The sequence below is a fragment of the Sus scrofa genome, chromosome 1 (assembly GCF_054392235.1).
Source record: "Sus scrofa isolate SSC_HxYL_T2T_F1_AM1 chromosome 1, Sscrofa_HxYL_maternal_Yorkshire_Landrace_v2.0, whole genome shotgun sequence".
Classification (NCBI taxonomy): domain Eukaryota; kingdom Metazoa; phylum Chordata; class Mammalia; order Artiodactyla; family Suidae; genus Sus; species Sus scrofa.
Genome location: NC_139383.1, coordinates 263,164,908 through 263,183,405, shown reverse-complemented (window position 1 = coordinate 263,183,405; position 18,498 = coordinate 263,164,908). Strand labels below are relative to the sequence as shown.

The 18,498-nt window shown below is 43.8% G+C and overlaps 1 protein-coding gene across 8 annotated transcripts in view; it reads left to right on the top strand.

The window, feature by feature from the left end:
• Positions 1-1,470: 1,470 nt before the first annotated feature.
• Positions 1,471-18,498, top strand: part of ECPAS (Ecm29 proteasome adaptor and scaffold) — a 103,243-nt gene continuing 86,215 nt past the window's right edge. For 2 of the 8 annotated variants that reach the window (XM_084991899.1, XM_021067464.2), the window contains exon 1: positions 1,471-1,775. Coding sequence is in view for 4 of the 8 variants with exons in the window: in XM_021067464.2 (XP_020923123.2) it covers positions 1,754-1,775 (22 nt within the window). In the remaining 4 variants the exon portion in view is untranslated. Of the gene's footprint in view, positions 1,776-2,365; positions 2,426-10,656; positions 10,761-18,498 lie in introns of those variants that run through there. The other 6 variants (XM_084991906.1, XM_021067461.2, XM_021067473.2 and 3 more) reach the window with 5 other exon arrangements.

Genomic DNA, 18,498 nt, shown 5'->3' with positions numbered 1-18,498 from the left:
TTAATATTGCAACTAACTTTTTTTTTTAAACTTAGATTCTATACTTTTGCAGGGTGGTTTTAGGAGACTCTGTTGGAGGTTATGGGAAGTCAAAGTTTCCTCAAACTAGGCCGTGGTGCAGCCATTATACATCCATGGAAATGGTCAGGAAAGGTTGCAGGCACCAAACTGCTAACAGGGATGATTTCTAGAGTAGGATGAGGGGATGGTGGGTAGGGAGGTGGGGACCTTTCCTTTTCCACTTACTTATTGTGTTGTTGGCAAATAGTTACTGTGTATTGATTTTGTGTCAACATCAAAATGTCCTCAAAAAGAGGGATTGGTTTACTTCATGTGCTATGAAGTCATTAACAAGAACAGTGGCGGTGGTGCCATTTTCAGAATTAATGGAGGAATAATTATGGGGGAAAATTCTGATACAGAATGTTATCATGAGTCTGAACCCCCTTCTCAGTTATTTTTGGGTCTGTATATGCACCTGCACAGAGACAAGGCCTCAGTGAATATACACTCACTATGCCTGTTAACAAAATAGTTTTCTCTGGGGAATGGATGGTTGGAGTGGGAGGAAGACCTTTCACTTTTTTTTGGCCATGCAGGTGGACTGCAGAAGTTCAACACCTGCCACAGCAGTAACTGGAGCCCCAGCAGTGACAACCCTGGATCCAAGGCCACCAGGAACTCTCTTTTAATTTTATCTTCTGCATCATGTGAAATTTTTTACAAGGCCACCAGGGAACTCTTTTAATTTTATCTTCTGCATCATGTGAAATTTTTTATAATTTCTCTAATAAAAACAATAAAGGACATAAATGTCTTTAATGTCGTGTTAAGTACTTTAAACTTGCCCAAGTTACATCTGGCATGACATGTTCATTTTTAAAGACATTAACGAGAGCTTTATACATTTCTGCTTTTAGGGATAAATGCAATTTCAATCCATTTAGGCTCTTGATTTTTTCCTCTTACACCAAAAAAAAAAAAAAAAAAAAAAAAAGGAAAGAAAAAGTATCTGATCTTGTATCTAATTTGTTGTGAGGTACTGCCACTTCAAGTACAGCGATTATGCAACCTCTTAATTTGAATTCCATATTGGAAGTGTTTTTCACGTACGTGACCTCACGGACAAACTTTGAGGCATAAAGTTAAAACCAGTATAGTCAAAATAAATCACTCGGGTTACCAAAAAGGACCTCGGGATAAGAATAAAAATTTAACATTTCATATAAGCATATTTACTTGCATTTGAACTTTAAAAATCTTAGTTCCTTGAACTTTTAGTAGGGCTTAGTGATCTTCGCTCACTCGGTAGTCCAGTTCCTAAGAACATCAGAAACCTACACTCTGTCACTGCCTTTAAGTTAAAAAAGGAGCTCGGGGCGCGGGGTCGTGGGCCGAGCGCGGCGCGGGAGCTCGCCCGGGACTGAGTCAGCGGCGGGGCCGAGAAGTTCGGCGGGAGGCGCAGGGCGGGGCTTCCTCCCGCCGACTCCGAACTCGGCTCTACTTTTCCTAGTCCACGTCTCTTCCTTTGGACGGGCGTGTTTCTTCAGGTCGGGACCGGCCAACGTGACAGCCACAGACCTTTACAAAAAGAGCTCCGGCCCCGCCTTGAGGACCTCCCCAAGCCGCCGCAGCCCGGGCCAGCTCGGCCGAGCCCCTCACGGACTGCGGCGCGCCGCTCCCCGGGGCCGAGCCCGCCGTTCGCTAGGCTTTTGGGTGCCCACGTCGCGGCGCCGAGCGCAGCATCCCCGGCATGGAGACCGGCTCGGACTCAGGTCAGAGCGAGGCCCGCGCGTCCGTCTCGCGTCGGGGCCGCCGCAGGCTGCGCGGGTGTAGGGGGGCGGCGAGCAGCGGCTAGGCCGGGCCGCCCGCGCAGGCCGCCGCGTGCCGGGTCCGCGCGGGGAGCGCTCGCGGGCCGGCTCCCGCGCGCGGGGCGGGCGGCGGCAGGTGGGCAGGACAAGCCGCGAGCGAGCGAGCGAGGGCGGGCGGGCGCGCGAGGGGCCCGGCGGGGGGGCCGCTGGGAGGATGGCTCAGCTCTTTCTAAATATAAAACCGGCGTGAGTTGGGCGAGCGCGGCGCGGAGCCGCAGAGCCGCCGCGCGGGCCGAGCGCACCGGGACTCGGCCGACGGACGGCCGCGGCTCCGCAGAGGCGCCAGGCTGCGGGATTGCTGGAGTCGCGAGCTCGCGGGGGTCGGCGAGAGCGACGCGTGCAGTGAGAAGGACGCAGACGGCGGCGGCGGCAGGCGGGCCTCGTGGGCGCAGCGCGGCCCGCGCCGCGCGACCGGAGGCGGCTCCCGGCCCCTGCCGCACCGCGAGCGGCGAGCCCCCCGCGCCGCCAGTCCGCGCCCTCCCCCTCCGGCCCCTCCCTCCCTCCCCGGCGCAACATGGCTGCGGCCGCCGCCTCCGCCTCCCAGGACGAGCTGAGTAAGTGCCACCGCGAGCCTGCGGCCGCGAGCCGGAGCCGACGCTGCGCTGGGCCAGGCCGGGGCCGGGCAAGCGGGCCGGGGCGCCGGGCTGGGTGGCCGGGCGGGCGGCGGCCGCGGCAAGCAGGGGACTGGGGCTCTCGGGCCTGGCGGGCGGGCGGGGCGCCGGCCGCCGGCGGCGGCGTTTGTAGGCCTCAGGTTTGCACCGTCACGTTGCGAAATTGAAACCGGAGCCCCGGGCGGAGCCACCTCTGTGTGCGATCCGCCCCGGCCCGGAGGTTGGGGGGAGCCTAGCCCCCTGCCCGCGGGGGCTGGTTTGGCGGAGCGACCGCAGCTTCGGGGTGGCGGGCTGTGCCTGCCGTCCCGTCTGACCCTTCCTTGGCCCCTGGTCCCAAAGGTTGGGCGAGCTCTAGAAACGGAGCTTCGGGGAGGGGGAGAAGGTGCCTTATGATGACACTCTAGAAATCAGTGGAAAGGTCAAGAATAGGCGGTGACCCTCCGGTGGAGCAGGAAGGACGGCAGGGCAGGGAGCGTCGTGGCGCTAGCCGCAGGGGAAACCTCGAGGTGACAGCGCTTTCAGAAAGGAGAGCCAGTGCACACTTGACCTTAAATGTTGCAGTTTTCCAGGGGACGGCGATCCACGTTCGGGGAGAGCGATGGTCACCCCGAATCGCAGGCCGCCCCGCCTGCCGCTCGGGTTCGCCTCGGTGCTTTGTGGGAAGTGTAGTCTCAGGGCGCCGCAGGCCCACGCTGGGGTCATAGAAATTGAATTATCCCAGGACATGTATGGTAATTTCTATTTGGGTTTAGGGTGGTTAGATGAAAAGCTTTAGGTTGAAGGGTCTGTTTCTTCAGTGCTGTCCTTCAGTTTATGACAGGTACAAGAAAGGTGTTATTTAGGGATGATGTGAGTTTTAAATGGAATGAAGCAAGGGTGAGGTGTCCCAAGCCTTGTGAAGTTTCTGCTGTTCCAGCCCCCTCTGACTTTCCATATGAACGTAGCCATAAACATCATAATTTCTGTTTCTTTGGTGCTTTGCAGTTGAAAGCGACTTTTATATACATGATGTCACTTTTGCCCTCATAACAGCCTAGTAAGGCAGGTAGGTAGGAATTATCCTTGTTTTAAAGAGGAGGCAGGCTTAGATTAAGTTCCTTGTTGCTTTGCCACAAGACTAGTGTAGCAGCAGTGGTGTGATCGTTTTAGAGCTGAAATAAACAATTGGTGTGACCCTGGGCAGGAGGGAGTACCTGAGTAGATAAAGTCTCCTGCTGTGGTTAGAAATAGGCAAGGGGAGTTAGCATTGTGGCTCAGCGGGATAAGAACCTGACAAGTATCCATGAAGATTCTGGTTCTATTCCTGGCCCCACCATCCCTGGCCTGCTTACCACATAGGCCACAGGTGCAGCGTGAATCCCACATTGGTGTGCTTGTGGCTCTGATTGGACCTCTAGCCCAGGAACTTTCATATGCCGCAGGTGCAGCACTAAAAAAAAAAAAAAAAAAAAAAAAAAAAATAGGCAAGGGCTGGTAGCCCCAGAATTGATTGTTATCTGTCACTTTCAATCTGGAACACCACTAGGTGTTCTGCGGAGGTGAGCTCCCTGATTTTTTTTCTTCCATTTTTCATTATTGTGGTAAAATACACATAGCATAAACTTTACCATCATAACAATTTTTAAATGTACAGGCCAGTGGTATTAAGTACATTCATTGTGCAACCACCACCATTTTTCTCCAGAACCCTTTTCATCTTTCAAAACTGCAACTCTATAACCATTCAACCCTAACTCCCTATTCCCCTTCCTCCCAGTTCTTGGCTACCAAAAACGGTTCTGGATTCTGTCTTTATGATTTTGATGACGCTAGATATCATATAAGTGGACTCATACAGGATTAGTCTTTTTGTGACTGGCTCATTTCCCTTGGCATAATGGCCTTTGGGTTCATCCATGTTGTACCATGTGACAGTTTTTCTTCCTTTTTAAGGCTGAGTGATATTTCATTGTATGCATGTATCGTATCTTCTCATCCATTCTTCTGTCGATGGACACTTGGGTTGCTTGTGTTTTAGCTGTTGTGAGTAATGCTGCTAATGAACATGCGTGTACAAATATCTCTTTGAGGCTGTGCCTCCAGTTTTTTTGGATATATACTGAGAAGTGGGATTGTTGGATTATATGGTAATTCTATTTTTAATTTTGTGAAGAACTGTCATACTGTTTTCCACAGTGGCTATACCATTTTATGTTCCCACTGACAGTAAGCAAGGGCTTCAATTTTTCTAGGACCTGGTCAACATTTGTTATTTTCCATATTTATGAGAGCTGTCATCCCAGTGGGTGTGAGGTGATCTGACTTTCAAAATTGTTACACTGCAGGATCTCTGAGTTTGTGTTGTACCACTGAACATGTTAACTGACTTACTGGTTGGAATGAGGAAAATAGTGAAGAAAGAAATGTATATCATTCTTAAGTGGCTGATGTATTTGTTTATACGCGGTGTGCTTCTGTTAAGATGCTTGTAGTTCTTATTAAGGAATTACTGGCTTTAGCAGCTACTGGAAACGTTAGGAACCAATCATTCCAATCCTTGCTTTTCCATTGTTTTGTTTTGGTCAAATCACCTATCTTCTACCACAGATACCTGTTGACTTGGTTTCTATATTTCTTCAGGAGATATTAAATACCTGGCAGTTGGTACCTTACAATAATTTAACTTGAAATCACACACATACATGCTGGCCAAGGAACTTGAAATAAACCCGTTTTAATTTCAGAAAGGCTATAATAGAAGAGATGGCTGATAAAAAGGTGCTCTTTAGGGTTCTGCTATAAAAAAAAGGAGCCTAGGTACTGAATACTTGTTGGCTGTTATTTCTGATGAGTAGATGATAATAAAAATAAGCTACGAAAGGTCAGCATTGTTTTTTCCTCCTAACGTTTTATTATAAAAACCTTCAAGAAACAGTCTCGCAGTAAGCTAGGGCTTCATTTTTCCTAGGACCTGGTAAACACTTACAGTTACCAAAGGGGAAAGGTGGGGGGAGGGATGAATTAGGAGTTTGAGATTAACATATACACACAAGTATATGTAAGATAGATAATCAAGAAGGACCTATTATAAAATACAGGGAGTTATACTCAATATTCTGTAATAACCTTTATGGGAAAAGAATCTGAAAAAGAATAGATATGTCTACATGTGTAACTGATCCACTTGTTGTACACCTCAAACTAAAACAACATTGTAAATCAACCATACTTCAGTATAAAAGTAAAAGAAAAAAATATTCAAAAATACAGGAGAAGGGAGCTCCCGTTGTGGCGTTCCTAGTCGGAAGGAATCTGACTAGGAACCATGAGGTTGTGGGTTCGATCCCTGGCCTTGCTCAGTGGGTTGAGGATCCGGCCTTGCAGTGAGCTGTGGTGTAGGTTGCAGACTCGGCTCAGATCTGGCATTGTTGCCCTAAAAAGCAAAAGAAAAAAAAAAAAAAAGCAGGAAAGTTGAAAACAAGTGTTCATACACTGACTACCTGGGTTCTGCATGTGATATTTTACTGCTAGCTTTATTACATGTCCGTTGGTCCATTTTCAGACCACATTTTAAAATGTTATTTTAATTATTTTACCTTTTTTTTTCTTTCTGTTTTTTTGTTTTGTTTTGTTTTGTTTTGTTTTTTTGCTTTTTAGGGCCGCATCCATGGCATATGGAAATTCCCAGGCTATGGGTCGAATCGGAGCTGTAGCCGCTGGCCTACACCACAGCCACAGCAACTCAGGATCTGTGCTGTGTCTGCAACCTACAGCACAGCTCACGGCAATGTTGGATCCTTAACCCACTGAGCAAGGTCAGGGATCGAACCTGCAACCTCATGGATACTGGTTGAGTTGTTACCACTGAGCCATGATGGGAACTCCTGTTTTTTAATTTAAAAAAAGATCATAGTAAGATACACATAACATAAAATTTGTTCTTAACCATTTTTTAATTTAAAAAAAGATTGTAGCAAGATACACAAAACATAAAATTTGTCATCTTGTTTCTACACGCCACATTTTTTAAGTGTACAGTTCAGTGGCATTAAGTACTCAACCTATCTTATTTTGATGCCTTTCAAAGTAAATTGTGGAGACATTGGTATACTCCCCCTTAAATATTTCAGTACCAGTGTTAAGTGCTTTGTTTATATTTTTCTGTTTGTCAATATAATCCTAAGAGGTAGGTAAAATTATTGCTGTTTTATGGAATGGAAAACAGGCTTTTTAGGTTCTCAAGGTCCCAGAGCTAGTAAGTGGTGGAGTTGGAATTGGATCCCAGATGGCTTGCATTCATAACCAGCCTTTAGGCTGTGTTACCTCTGTGTACCTTAGAGTGTTTATGCCAGTGAGGAGATCAAATCAGATGCATTGCTGAGCTCTTTTACTGTAATCGTGCTATTTAACATTGTTGTGGGGTATACCAAAGTCCAATGATGGAATTGTAATACTGTTGACAAAAAAGAGGAAGAGTGCATGTAAACGGATATGTAAGGACCAAAATGTATGATTATATGATATAGATAATGCGAGAGTAATATCATCATCTCTGGTTCCCAGGTCTGTTATTTTGAGATGTATAGCTGGTAACACTGCCTTTCTGTGGATTTTAGATCATTGTGTGTCACCTTTGCAGTTGAAGTGATATCTGTGTCATAAATTTAAGTCAAGTTTGTAGCTGCTTTCAGTTGTATCTGCTACCATACTCTGTAGGAGCTCCTGAGAAGCAGCACTGATGTTAAGTTTCTCCCTTTTTTTGGCTGTTCCTGTGGCATGCAGAAGTTCCCAGGCCAGGGACAACCTGTGCCAAAGCGGTGACCTGAGCCGTAGCAGTGACAGTGCTGAGTCCTTAACCCACTAGGCCACTGGGAACTCCTAGGGTTTTTTTAATTTGCTTTTCTTTTTATCTTTTTCTTTCTTTTTTTTCCCCTCTGAGTAGTATCATTGAGTAATATGTATGAAAGTTGCCAAAAGGTAAGCAGGATAATCTTGGGTTGAGATTTGTTAGAATTTGTTATCCTTTCATAAATATTGTGTAATTGTCCCTATGAGTCAAGTGATTGTAATAGAATAGTAGTAAAGCTTACTGTATCATATTACAGTATTGGGGCTTGAACTCAGTTTCTTTGATTCCAAAGGTTCTGTTAATTCTGTGCGATCACTGTATTACTGTCTCTGAAGGGGAAAATATGGATTATAGTAAGATCAATGTGGCTTTTCCCCCCATGTCTTGCTGGCCTCCAGAAGAAACCTATGGTGTATAAAATGTGGTAATATTCTGATGTTCGTTGAATAGCACGCACTAGCTTTTTAGTTAAGATGCTAACATATAGAACAATTAGTGCTGTTAAAGGCAGTTCTGAAATCTGGTTTGTTAATTACTGAAAGTCATAGTCTCTAGTTTTCTTTCTTTATATTTAGGGTGATACAACTGTTTGGAATGGAATGAAATTCAATGGAAGGCATGTGGGCTAGTTTTTCTTCTAATATTATCCTCTGCCAGTCCATGGACAAGTTGACACTGTAGTTACATTGTAGCAGTGCGTAGGGAGATTTCTGACAAAGGGAAGGAAGCATTTGGGACTTTTCACCTGGTCAGCTGTTTAGTGGTTTCATATTATGGGCTTTATAATTCCAAGGCATCCTTAGGATCTGATCTTCATTGGGATGAAGACAACTCACGAAGGGGTAACAGCCTGTAATCTTAAAGCACCTTGACGCTTTTCAACTTGACCATTTTGACGCAGCTCTGGGAAACTTCAGTCTCTGCCAATGTCAGGAATGCTAGTGGCTCTTTTAGGCGCTGAGACGTGGGAAGCTGTGTAAGTGGGGAACATGATTCTGTGAGCATACTGAAGCAGCCCAGAGACATGGCTGCTTTAATGACAGCCACCCATGCAGCTCAGCTGATCTGGGTAGAAAGGCTAAATCAAGTCTGTATCATTTTCATTTTGGTTACTTACCCAAATGGGAAGGTTAAAATGGAAAACCATGGTATTTCTATATTTTCTAACGTCTAGTTTTTCACTTCTACCCTGTCTTGTTTTGAATTATGCTTTCAGTAAATTGTTATATTTAATAAAGGCCAGTATCAGTGAGAATATTTGGCGCTGGGACATTCGACCTTGTTCAGAAGATGAATGTTAAAATTGTAGGCACTGCCAGTGTACTCAGATGGTCTGATCCAAGTTACTGGTCTCTGGTTTCAGGCCTGGCCTGTCTCGGCCTCGATGCTTGCCATTTTATATGGCATGTTTTCCCACACATTTTCCAATTCAATAAACAGGCTTTAAACATGAAAGGACTGACTTATGGTCCTGGCCTCATAGGGCTTTTAATTCAGTGTAGAGGCAGATTTATATGTAAATATAAATAACTAATATGAAGCATGATATGAAAAATATCTAACATTCTTCTTTAGAAACATCAAGGAGTGAGAATAGCATTCCAGGCTAAGGAATAATAGCTTGAGCGAAGACATAGAGGTTGGAAAATAGCATGCATTTTCAGAGAAAGTTTGAGCGACTCTGATATGCTGGAATGGAGATCCTATGGCTGCATGAAGTACCGGGAAAGGAGAGAAAATTGAGAGTTTGAGACTTGGCCCTTTCTGCCGTTTCCAATTTGGGATCTTAGGCAAATTAGCTTACCTTCCTAAGTATCAGTTTCTTTCTCATAAAATTGGGATAATGAGAAATACTCATAGCGTTGTTAGGCTTAATGGGTGTGATAATGTACTGTATAACAAACTATATAAACTGTTATTAATTTTAGTGAGGCGGGGGGTAGGAGATGAAGCTGGGAAGGTAGGTTGGGACCAACTTGTGTAGGAATGCCAACACAGCTAGTTTGAACTTGGTTCTGTAGCCTGTCGAGGACCATCAAAGGCGTTTAAGCAGGGTTGTAACCTGAGTTGATCTGTTGTGTAAGGATAACAGGTGGCAGTGGTGTAACATTGATTACAAGGGTCCAGAGACCCAGAGCGGCGAGACTAAAAGGAAGGGATCACACAGCAGCCAAGTTAAAAGAAGCTTAGGTTCTGAATTGTGACAGTGGAAGTGGATTTGGCAAGGAGGTAATATAATGTAGAATCCCCCAAATGGGCAGAAATGATCGGCCCAGTAGTTCAGAGTTATTCAAGAGAGGGAGAAGTTAGTGATGATTCCAAGAATCTACCTGAGGGATTAAGGGGGTAGAGAGTGTAGCCTCTGGACAGATTTAGGGAGGTAGGAGTGGAGCAAAGAGGGAACAGATTTGTGTTCAAGAAATAAATCATTTGTTGAATGACTGGGTTGAATTATTTAGGGAGGCTGTTTTGAATAGTGAGTAAAACCTCTGGCCTTGCAGTCAGAGCTGGTTTTGAATACAGACTCTGCACCTTTTTAGTTTTAGTGCCCTTAAACAAGGGACCTGACTTCTGGGCCTTGGATTTCTCATCTGTAAGATAGGATAGTAACAAAACTATTTTACAGAATTTTTCTAAGAATGGGAGGAAATAATGCACATTAGGAACTTGGCAGAGTTCCGGCCACGAGGGTTGCAGGTGTGTGGGAACTTTGGTTCTGAAGCTTGGGAGAGTGTGGGGTGATGGCGGAGTCATGAGAGTGGACAGATGATCCCGAGGTCAGCTGTCTGGGGGCCGTGTATAAGTAGGGGTAAAAAGAAGACAAAACAAACCAGGGAAAGGGATGAGAAGTCTTGAGAGAGTGCAAAGTTTTCCCAGGGTTCTGACTATCAGCCATTTGCATTCTCAGTTGTTGTAATGTGTTAATAGCATGTGTGCTCATCCACCAGGACTCCTCTTGTAAAACTATTGTGTAATTCAGACACTTCGTTCTGATTTTAATGTAAAGTTTTGTATGTTTATGATACGCACATAAGTGTATATATATGATAAAATATGTTATATTGGAAATTTTTGGCCTTCAGTAAATAACTACCACTGTATTTTTAAAAAAAGTATTAGCATATTACTTCTGCACACCAGATTGTATTTTACATATTCCTTCCTATTTTTCCAGTTTGGTAATCGCTATGTGCTCCCCCCCCCCAATTCTGAATTTGCAAAGCAGGGCATCAAATTAGGAGATCTTAGCATAGAAATGAAAAGTGCTTATTTTGTTCTTTTAAATGGTAGCTATGAGTATAAATTTTTTAATTGTTTTTTTTTCCCCTGGTGTTCTAAATAATAGATTCTTTATACAATTGCATATGTACGAGTGGATGAACATACCATTGGTGATCCAGAGGATTTTTGTCAAGACTGGATAAACCATGTATCACATTGATTGTAGAGGTTAGTAGATTTAGTTCTCTAGGATGTGTGCATTTTTTTTTTTTTTAGTACCTTTAAAATGCATAGATTATCAAGTAGCAATTTCTTCCCAAGACTTCCTGGGTTTTTCTCCTTTTCTAGCTATCCTGAGAGAATCAGTGAAGTTGATGTCATTTTACACAGGTCTGAAGCCTCTATTCTCTGTCATCACATAAACATTAATTTAAAAAAATTAGTGAGAGAGAAAGATAAAACTTTAAGTTGTTACGTAGCAGTGTGCACAAGGAAAAGACTATGGGTATTCGTTTATAAGTGGTATTGTCTGCCACAACCACAAAATATGACTTTATCTGCTCCAGCAATGTCATCATGGAGTTAGTTGTTTTATTTGTGAAAAGAGAGATACTGAAAAAGGCATCATCATGGTGTTTGCATATTCCTGATTCTGCCATTTGGACATGCACTGTGACGGAAAAGCCACTTCATTCAGAGGCTGAACACAATATGGTGTCAGTTGCACTCTTGGATGCTACTGGATGGTCCTTTGGTTGAAACTCCCTAAGTTCAGATTGTAATTCTCTGCAGCCAGTATCCAGTGAGTATCTGAGATTTTGTAGCTTCAGTCCAAAGGTCCATTTTATTGCTGTCTTCTGTTTTAACTGCTGGGACCCCCTTCCCTAAGTGCCTTCTACTCTTTTTTGGTGTGCATGTTGCTGCTGATGGTGTATGATGCCTGAATTCATTTAGGTGGAATTTGAGTGGTGGAATAAATGGAATATTTTATAAACCAAAGTTCAGCTTTAGAATAAACTTGGTTTATTTTTTGCTATTTCACATATCTTCATTCCATTATAGAGAAATGGAAAATTGGAAGGTTGCAGAAAGTGTTTGGATGAGAAACGAGGACGTCACTTGTGCCTCGATTCCTACTTAGAGCTTTTGGGGCTATGAGAGAGGTGTTAATGATGTTATGATATACCAAAGGCAAGCAGGTCAAACCACAAATGCTGAGATTTAAATGGTGACTTAAAAAAGTTTATACATCCTAGAGTTTACACATCCAAGTGAACGTTGTCCTAAGTAATGAGCTGCTTTGGGCGGACCTTAACCATCATGCGTTTGACTTTCATGCAGTCTGAACTTGTAGATAGTACGGGTATCATCTCCTCTAAGCCGACTTGCATAAACTGAGCTAATCTTTCTGCTCATCACTTTGGTGTCACTAACTGGGCCTCTGCCAGCTGCTGCCCTTGGGGGAAAGGACCTTTGTGGGAGATGGGCGTGTTAGTGAGCCTCAGCGCCTCTGGAGTCCGGCACTTGTTCATTAAATCTCGGGGACAGCTGAGCGCTGCTCTTTCCTCACTTGACCCAACCCTGCCAAGCTAATGCTGTGATTTCTTCCAACCTTCCTTGTGTGTGTGTGTGTGTGTGTGTGTTTTGGGGGGTGGGTACTGGGAGTGAACAGGGAGGGGTAGCCTTACTTTGGGCTTTGCCAGTTAGTAAGGGGCTTAAAGTAGCCTGACATTATCTGCAGATGGCTAGGACTTCTGAAGTGGCAGAAGAAAGGCTCCTTTCCGCTTTGCTGGTAAGAGTCTAGTCACTGGTGCATCCTGATGCATGAGTATCTTTCTGGGCCTGGGAGTAGGGCCTGTGGGCCAGGGACCAGGAACAGGCCTGTCTCATTGGCTTCGTTTTGGGGGAAGGAGTACCAGCGGGGACTGTTGGCAGGAACCTCCCACTCGGGACCTCATTGCCTGCAAAGGCTCCTCTCTGCTGCCCCTGTGGGCTACCCTGGCTGGAGGGAGGCAACTCCCACTGGAACCACGAGGGATTTTATCTTTCTGGGAATGGCTCCTCCCTTCACCCTGACTTATATTTATTGCTGGACTTCTTGACATTCTCCTTTTAATACATTTGCAATTAATGAGTTTCTTTCTTTCTTTTTTTTTAAGGTGGGGAATGGGGGCAAACCTGTATTTAAAAACACAGGAGTGGACATCACAGTTCTAAGCATCAATTCTAGTGAAGTATCCTATTGGCCTCTTTTAGGTTTGGCCAGGTGTTATAGTGGCATTTAGTGAATTGAAATGGTATATAGGAATCAGTAGGTGATGTGGACTTAACTACCAGTTTGGTTAGTTTTTTTTTTTTTTTTTTTTTTTTTTTTGTCTTTTCTAGAGCCGCTCCTGCGGCATATGGAGGTTCCCAGGCTAGGGGTCTAATCGGAGCTGTAGCCGCCGGCCTACGCCAGAGCCACAGCAACGCGGGACCCAAGCCGCTTCTGCAACCTACACCACAGTTCATGGCAACGCCGGATCGTTAACCCACTGAGCAAGGGCAGGGACTGAACCCGCAACCTCATGGTTCCTAGTCAGATTCATTAACCACTGAGCCGTGACGGGAACTTCTGGTTAGATTTTTAATTCATAGGATTGATCTACTAGAAGAGATTGACTGTTACAGACAAAATCTGGATGATAGCTTGGGCTTCCTTCCTCTTCATGGTTTTAGCCTCAAACTCCTGATTGTAGAGGTGGTCAAAGTTCAGAGGTCCTCACCCTCTCCCCCTCACTCCATCATATCCAGCTTTGTGAATTTCCCCTAATTTAGTGTACTTATGTTTTTCTTCGCTTCTGGGCTCCCATTTCTGAAAATGGTGTTTTGGTTCTGCTCACGTCAGTTTGGACATGAAGCCCACCCATTTCACTGTTACTCTCACACACACACACACACACACACACACACACACACACACACACACACACACAGAGTCCTCTTTTCCCAAGCATTTCAGGAATTCACTTACCTCTTGAAGATCTGGTGAGTCATGGGGAAACACCTTGCTTTTCCCCCCTTTCCTGGTCTGTCCTCCCCTTTCACCCCCGCCCCCCAGTCCTTTTCTTTGCAGTGACTACTGCACTCCTCCTGATTTGGAGCAGAAGGGTTCTGTCACATAGTCAGACCTGCTGAAATTTCTCTCTTTTTCTTTAAAAACAAAACAAAACAAAGAAGCCTTAAGTGCTTGTCATGGTATTACAAAATGTACAGTCCCCTTTCCAAGAGATTCTGATGTCAGATGTTACAAACTGCCACTGATGCTCTCCTTTCCTTTGCTGCAGAGGTTAGAGGTATAGACTTCTAAATGGCTTTCCTTGTGCATGAGAAATTACTATTTGATACATTCAACAGGTATTTGAACCACTTCTCTCTGTAAGGCACTGAGTTAAATGCTGGATACCAAGACACTACATCACAGCTTCTCAGTCAGAGGAGCTCTAGAGATGGATGGACAAATGAGTAGGCAGTGAGAAGGAGTCAGAGTCAAACAACACCTCAAAGAACTGTAGTGGTCTAGGGAAGGGAAGATGATTGGGCACTTCCATAATGTACAGTGAAAATAACAGGTGCCCAGAGAGATGTAGACAAGGTCTTTGGGAGAAAATAGTTTCAAAGGATGCAACTGACAAGGGCTTAATCTCTAAAATATGCAAACAGCTTACACAACTCAACAGCAAAAAAGGCAACAACCCAATTGAAAAATGGGTAAAAGACCTGAAGAGACATTTCTCCAAAGAAGATGGATGGCCAACAAGCACATGAAAAAAATGCTCAACATCGCTGATTATTAGAGAAATGCAGATCAAAACTACTATGAGGTACCACCTCACACCAGTCAGAATGGCCATCATTAGTAAGTCCACAAATATCAAATGATGGAAAGGGTGTGGAGAAAAGGGAACCCTCCTGCACTATTGGTGGGAATGTAAATTGTTACAACCACTATGGAAAACAGTATGGAGGTACCTCAGAAAACTAAATATAGAACTACCATGTGACCCAGCAATCCCACTCTTGGGCATATATCCGGACAAAACTTTCCTTGAAAAAGACACATGTACCCGCATGTTTATTGCAGCACTATTCACAATAGCCAAGACATGGAAACAACCTAAATGTCCATCAGTGGATGATTGGATTCGGAAGAAGTGGTATATATACACAATGGACTACTACTCTGTTATAAAAAAGAACAAAATAATGCCATTTGCAGCAACATGGATGGCACTAGAGACTCTCATACTGAGTGAAGTCAGTCAGAGAATGACAAATACCATATGATATCACTGATATCTGGAATCTAATATATGGCACAAATGAATCTAATATCTGGAATCTAATATATGGCACATACCATATCACTAATATCTGGAATCTAATATATGACACATACCATATCACTGATATCTGGAATCTAACATATGACACAAACTCATGAACATGGAGAACAGATTTGTGGTTGCCAAGGGGGATGGGGAGAGAGTGGGATGGACTGGGAACCTACGGTTAATAGATGCAAAAAACTATTGCCTTTGGAATGGATAAGCAATGAGATCCTGCTGTATAGCACTGGGAACTATGTCTAGTCACTTATGATGGAGCATGATAGTGTGAGAAAAAAGAATGTATACATGTATTTGTGACTGGGTTACCTTGCTTACAGTAGAAAATTGACAGAACACTGTAAGCCAGTGGAAAAATTAAAAATCATCAAAAAAAAAAAAAAAAGAAAAGGTCTTTGGGGTTTGTAGGGCCAGGATGGGATGTGGAACATGTAGTATTTGAGCTGAGAATGGAGATGGAGAGATGGTCAGGAGAGATTGGGAGAGTATTTCTGGTTGAGGGACTTGGTTGAATTGGGCAGGAACAGCATATGATGCCCTTAAGAAACTCCTGTGGTTTGGATGGCTGTTGGGGAGTAATGCAGTGCGTGGTGGAGAAGGTCCTTTGGTGCTAGACTGGCCCACTCCTAGGAAGGACTTCTTCTCTAATCTGGTATTCACCCTGGGCATATGCTACATAGATTAGCTGCTTGCTTATTTATTTTTTTCTTTTTTTGGCCGGCTTGCAGCATGTGGAGTTCCCAGACCAGGTATCAGATCTGAGCCGCAGTCGTGACCTCAGCTGCAGCTGCAGCAGCACTGGATACTTAACCCACTGTGCCAGGCTGGGGATCAAACCAGTGCTCCTAAGACACTACTGATTCTGTTGCACCGCAGTGGGAATTTGGCTGCTTGTTTTTTTTTTTAACGCACTTTTGGGGAAGTAGGTCTTTTTTTTACCCCTGGCAAAGACCTTCCATTTGTATTTGGACCCAGCTGTAAGGTGGCTTAAGCAAAAATGGGGTGCTTACTATAAGGAATCAGAGAGTTTTATGAAATAAGAGGGTCCTTCAGGAGGGCTTTGGAACTAAGGACTAGAGGTCATTCATTTCTTCCAGCTTCTCTCTGTACCTCCCTGCCTTTCCTTCTAAAGACCAGCTTCTTCTGATTTTGTGCTCCATGAGGTAGGTTGAAGATGCCTATATCATATCCCCTGGCTCACTCAGAGGTCCAGGTACTCAAGGGAGGCTTACCTCTGGTCTCCATTCTGAATTCCGGAGGAAGGGATGAATGAGTCAGGGACCCATCCTTTCACATTGGCTGTGTTGAGGGTGCAAAGTCGTGTTGTTTGTAGTTGTCTATTAAGTCTTAGCATCACCTGCACCCACTTTCCCAGCTTCAGCTGTGATGTAGTTTAACATACTGAGGATCATTGGGTTTGGAGTTGGACTGCCTGGAGTTTGAGGCCCAGCCTTGCCATTTAGGATCTTTGTAATCTTGGTTAACTTCCTCAGTGAATTCTAGGCTCTGTTTCCTCATCTGTAAGTTGAAGCTGATACTATCCATTTTAATAAGTAGTACTTGAGACAGAGGTGCTGTGTTCTGGTGTGCACGTGGAGGGTCATTTGGAGGGTAAAGACCTCTCACTCTAGGTTCACCTTATGAATTTTTCTTTTTGCTTTTTAGGGCTGCACTCAAGGCATATGGAAGTTCCCAGGCTAGGGGTCTAATCAGAGCTACAGCTGTCAGCCTACACCACAGCCACAGCACACAGCAACTTGGGGATCCGTAACCCACTAAGCAAAGCCAGGAATTGAATCTGGATCCTCACGGATACTAGTCGAATTCGTTTCTGCTGTGCCATAGCAGGAACCCCACCTTATGATTCTTTGTTTCATTAGCTGGGTGACCTTTTGCAAGTCAGATTCTGAGCCTCAGTTTTTCATCTACAAATTGAGACAATAGCTGCCCATCTCACAGTGTTTTTCTGAGGCCCAGAGGCCAAGTGAGACTGCTTTGTGACTGTAATGTGTTAACATATGTGTGAATTAAAAGAAATTAAAAACTATTTCCTTGTGAAATTATTCTGTTGTAGTCTAGTGTATTTCAGTGGTAACTTGACAGATCTTTTTCAAAATATTCTGTAGCATTAGATTATTAATTGATTTATGATGCAGTTGGCAGTGATCTAGGTATTTTTCACCTTTCCCTTTTAATCTCAGCTTCCATTTAAGGTTTCTGACCTGATTTATAGTTTAAACTTTACTTTCACACTCAGAAAAAAAAGTGTTCTTTGTAGAACATTTAAACAAGCTTGAAGAAATCAGAAACCTGTCACCCTGAAATAACCATTTTCTTTTTTTAATTCACACAAGTAATTCATGCTCGTGAAGTAAATTAGTAATGACATAGAATTAAACCAACAAACCAAAAAAGAATCCTCTAAAATTCCACCACACAAGGATAATCACTACCTTAAATAAAGCCCTTTCCCTGGTCTTTTTGACAGTCATGTTTTTCTCTCATACTTTCTAAGGAATGTTTTGATGTTCAGGTTGTCATGAAGAGGTGATTTATCCGAGGAAAGTGATTTATTGCTTTTTCTTTTTTTTTGTTTGCATTTTTTTCGTAAGTGATGATATGAGTGAAAAGCCAGAGCTTGCCTTTTATGAGACTGTGAGAAAATAGCCTTTCCTCCTTGACTCAGAAGCCAAAGTTGTGGTTTTTCGAGTGATATGAGGAATGAGTGATTTATGTAGACAGTTTTATTTCTCAGGAATAATTACATGTTTTCAGAATTATCAGCGGCTAATGGTAGATAACACTGGAGTGAATTCCTCTACTGGTTATTTCTTCCTTGGGGGGAAGGAGGAAGGAAGGAAGGTCCTTTCTTCTACTTTAGGTTGAAAAATTAAAGGCAGGTGAATAATATGAATTAGAGATTAATTTAATGGAAAATAAATGAATATATTTATTCGTAGTAGGTTTTTTTTTTTTTTTTTCCCTATATGAATGTAATAGCTGATATAAGCTAAGCTGGAAATTGGTTTTGTTTGTTTTGGGATTTAAGAATCCCACTGTTTTTGGAGTTCCCGTCGTGGCGCAGTGGTTAACGAATCTGACTAGGAACCATGAGGTTGCGGGTTCGATCCCTGGCCTTGCTCAGTGGGTTAAGGATCCGGCGTTGCCGTGAGCTCTGTAGGTCGCAGACGCGGCTCGGATCCCGTGTTGCTGTGGCTCTGGTGTAGGCCGGCAGCTACAGCTCCGATTTGACCCCTAGCCTGGGAACCTCCATATGCCGCGGGAGCAGCCCTAGAAAAGGCAAAAAAAAAGACCAAAAAAAAAAAAAGAATCCCAGTGTTTTTGACATGTTTCCTTTGAGACTAAATATTTTTTTTAAAGACCTTTTTTAGAGCAGTTTTAGGTTTACAACAAAATTGACGGGAAGACACAGAGATTTCGCCTATACCCCCTGCCCCGACAGTTGCATGGCCTCTCTCATTGTCTACATTACTCACCGGAATGGTACATATTTTACCAAGGAGGGACTGACACTGGCGTATCATAATTACCCAATATCCCACAGTTTACATTACAGT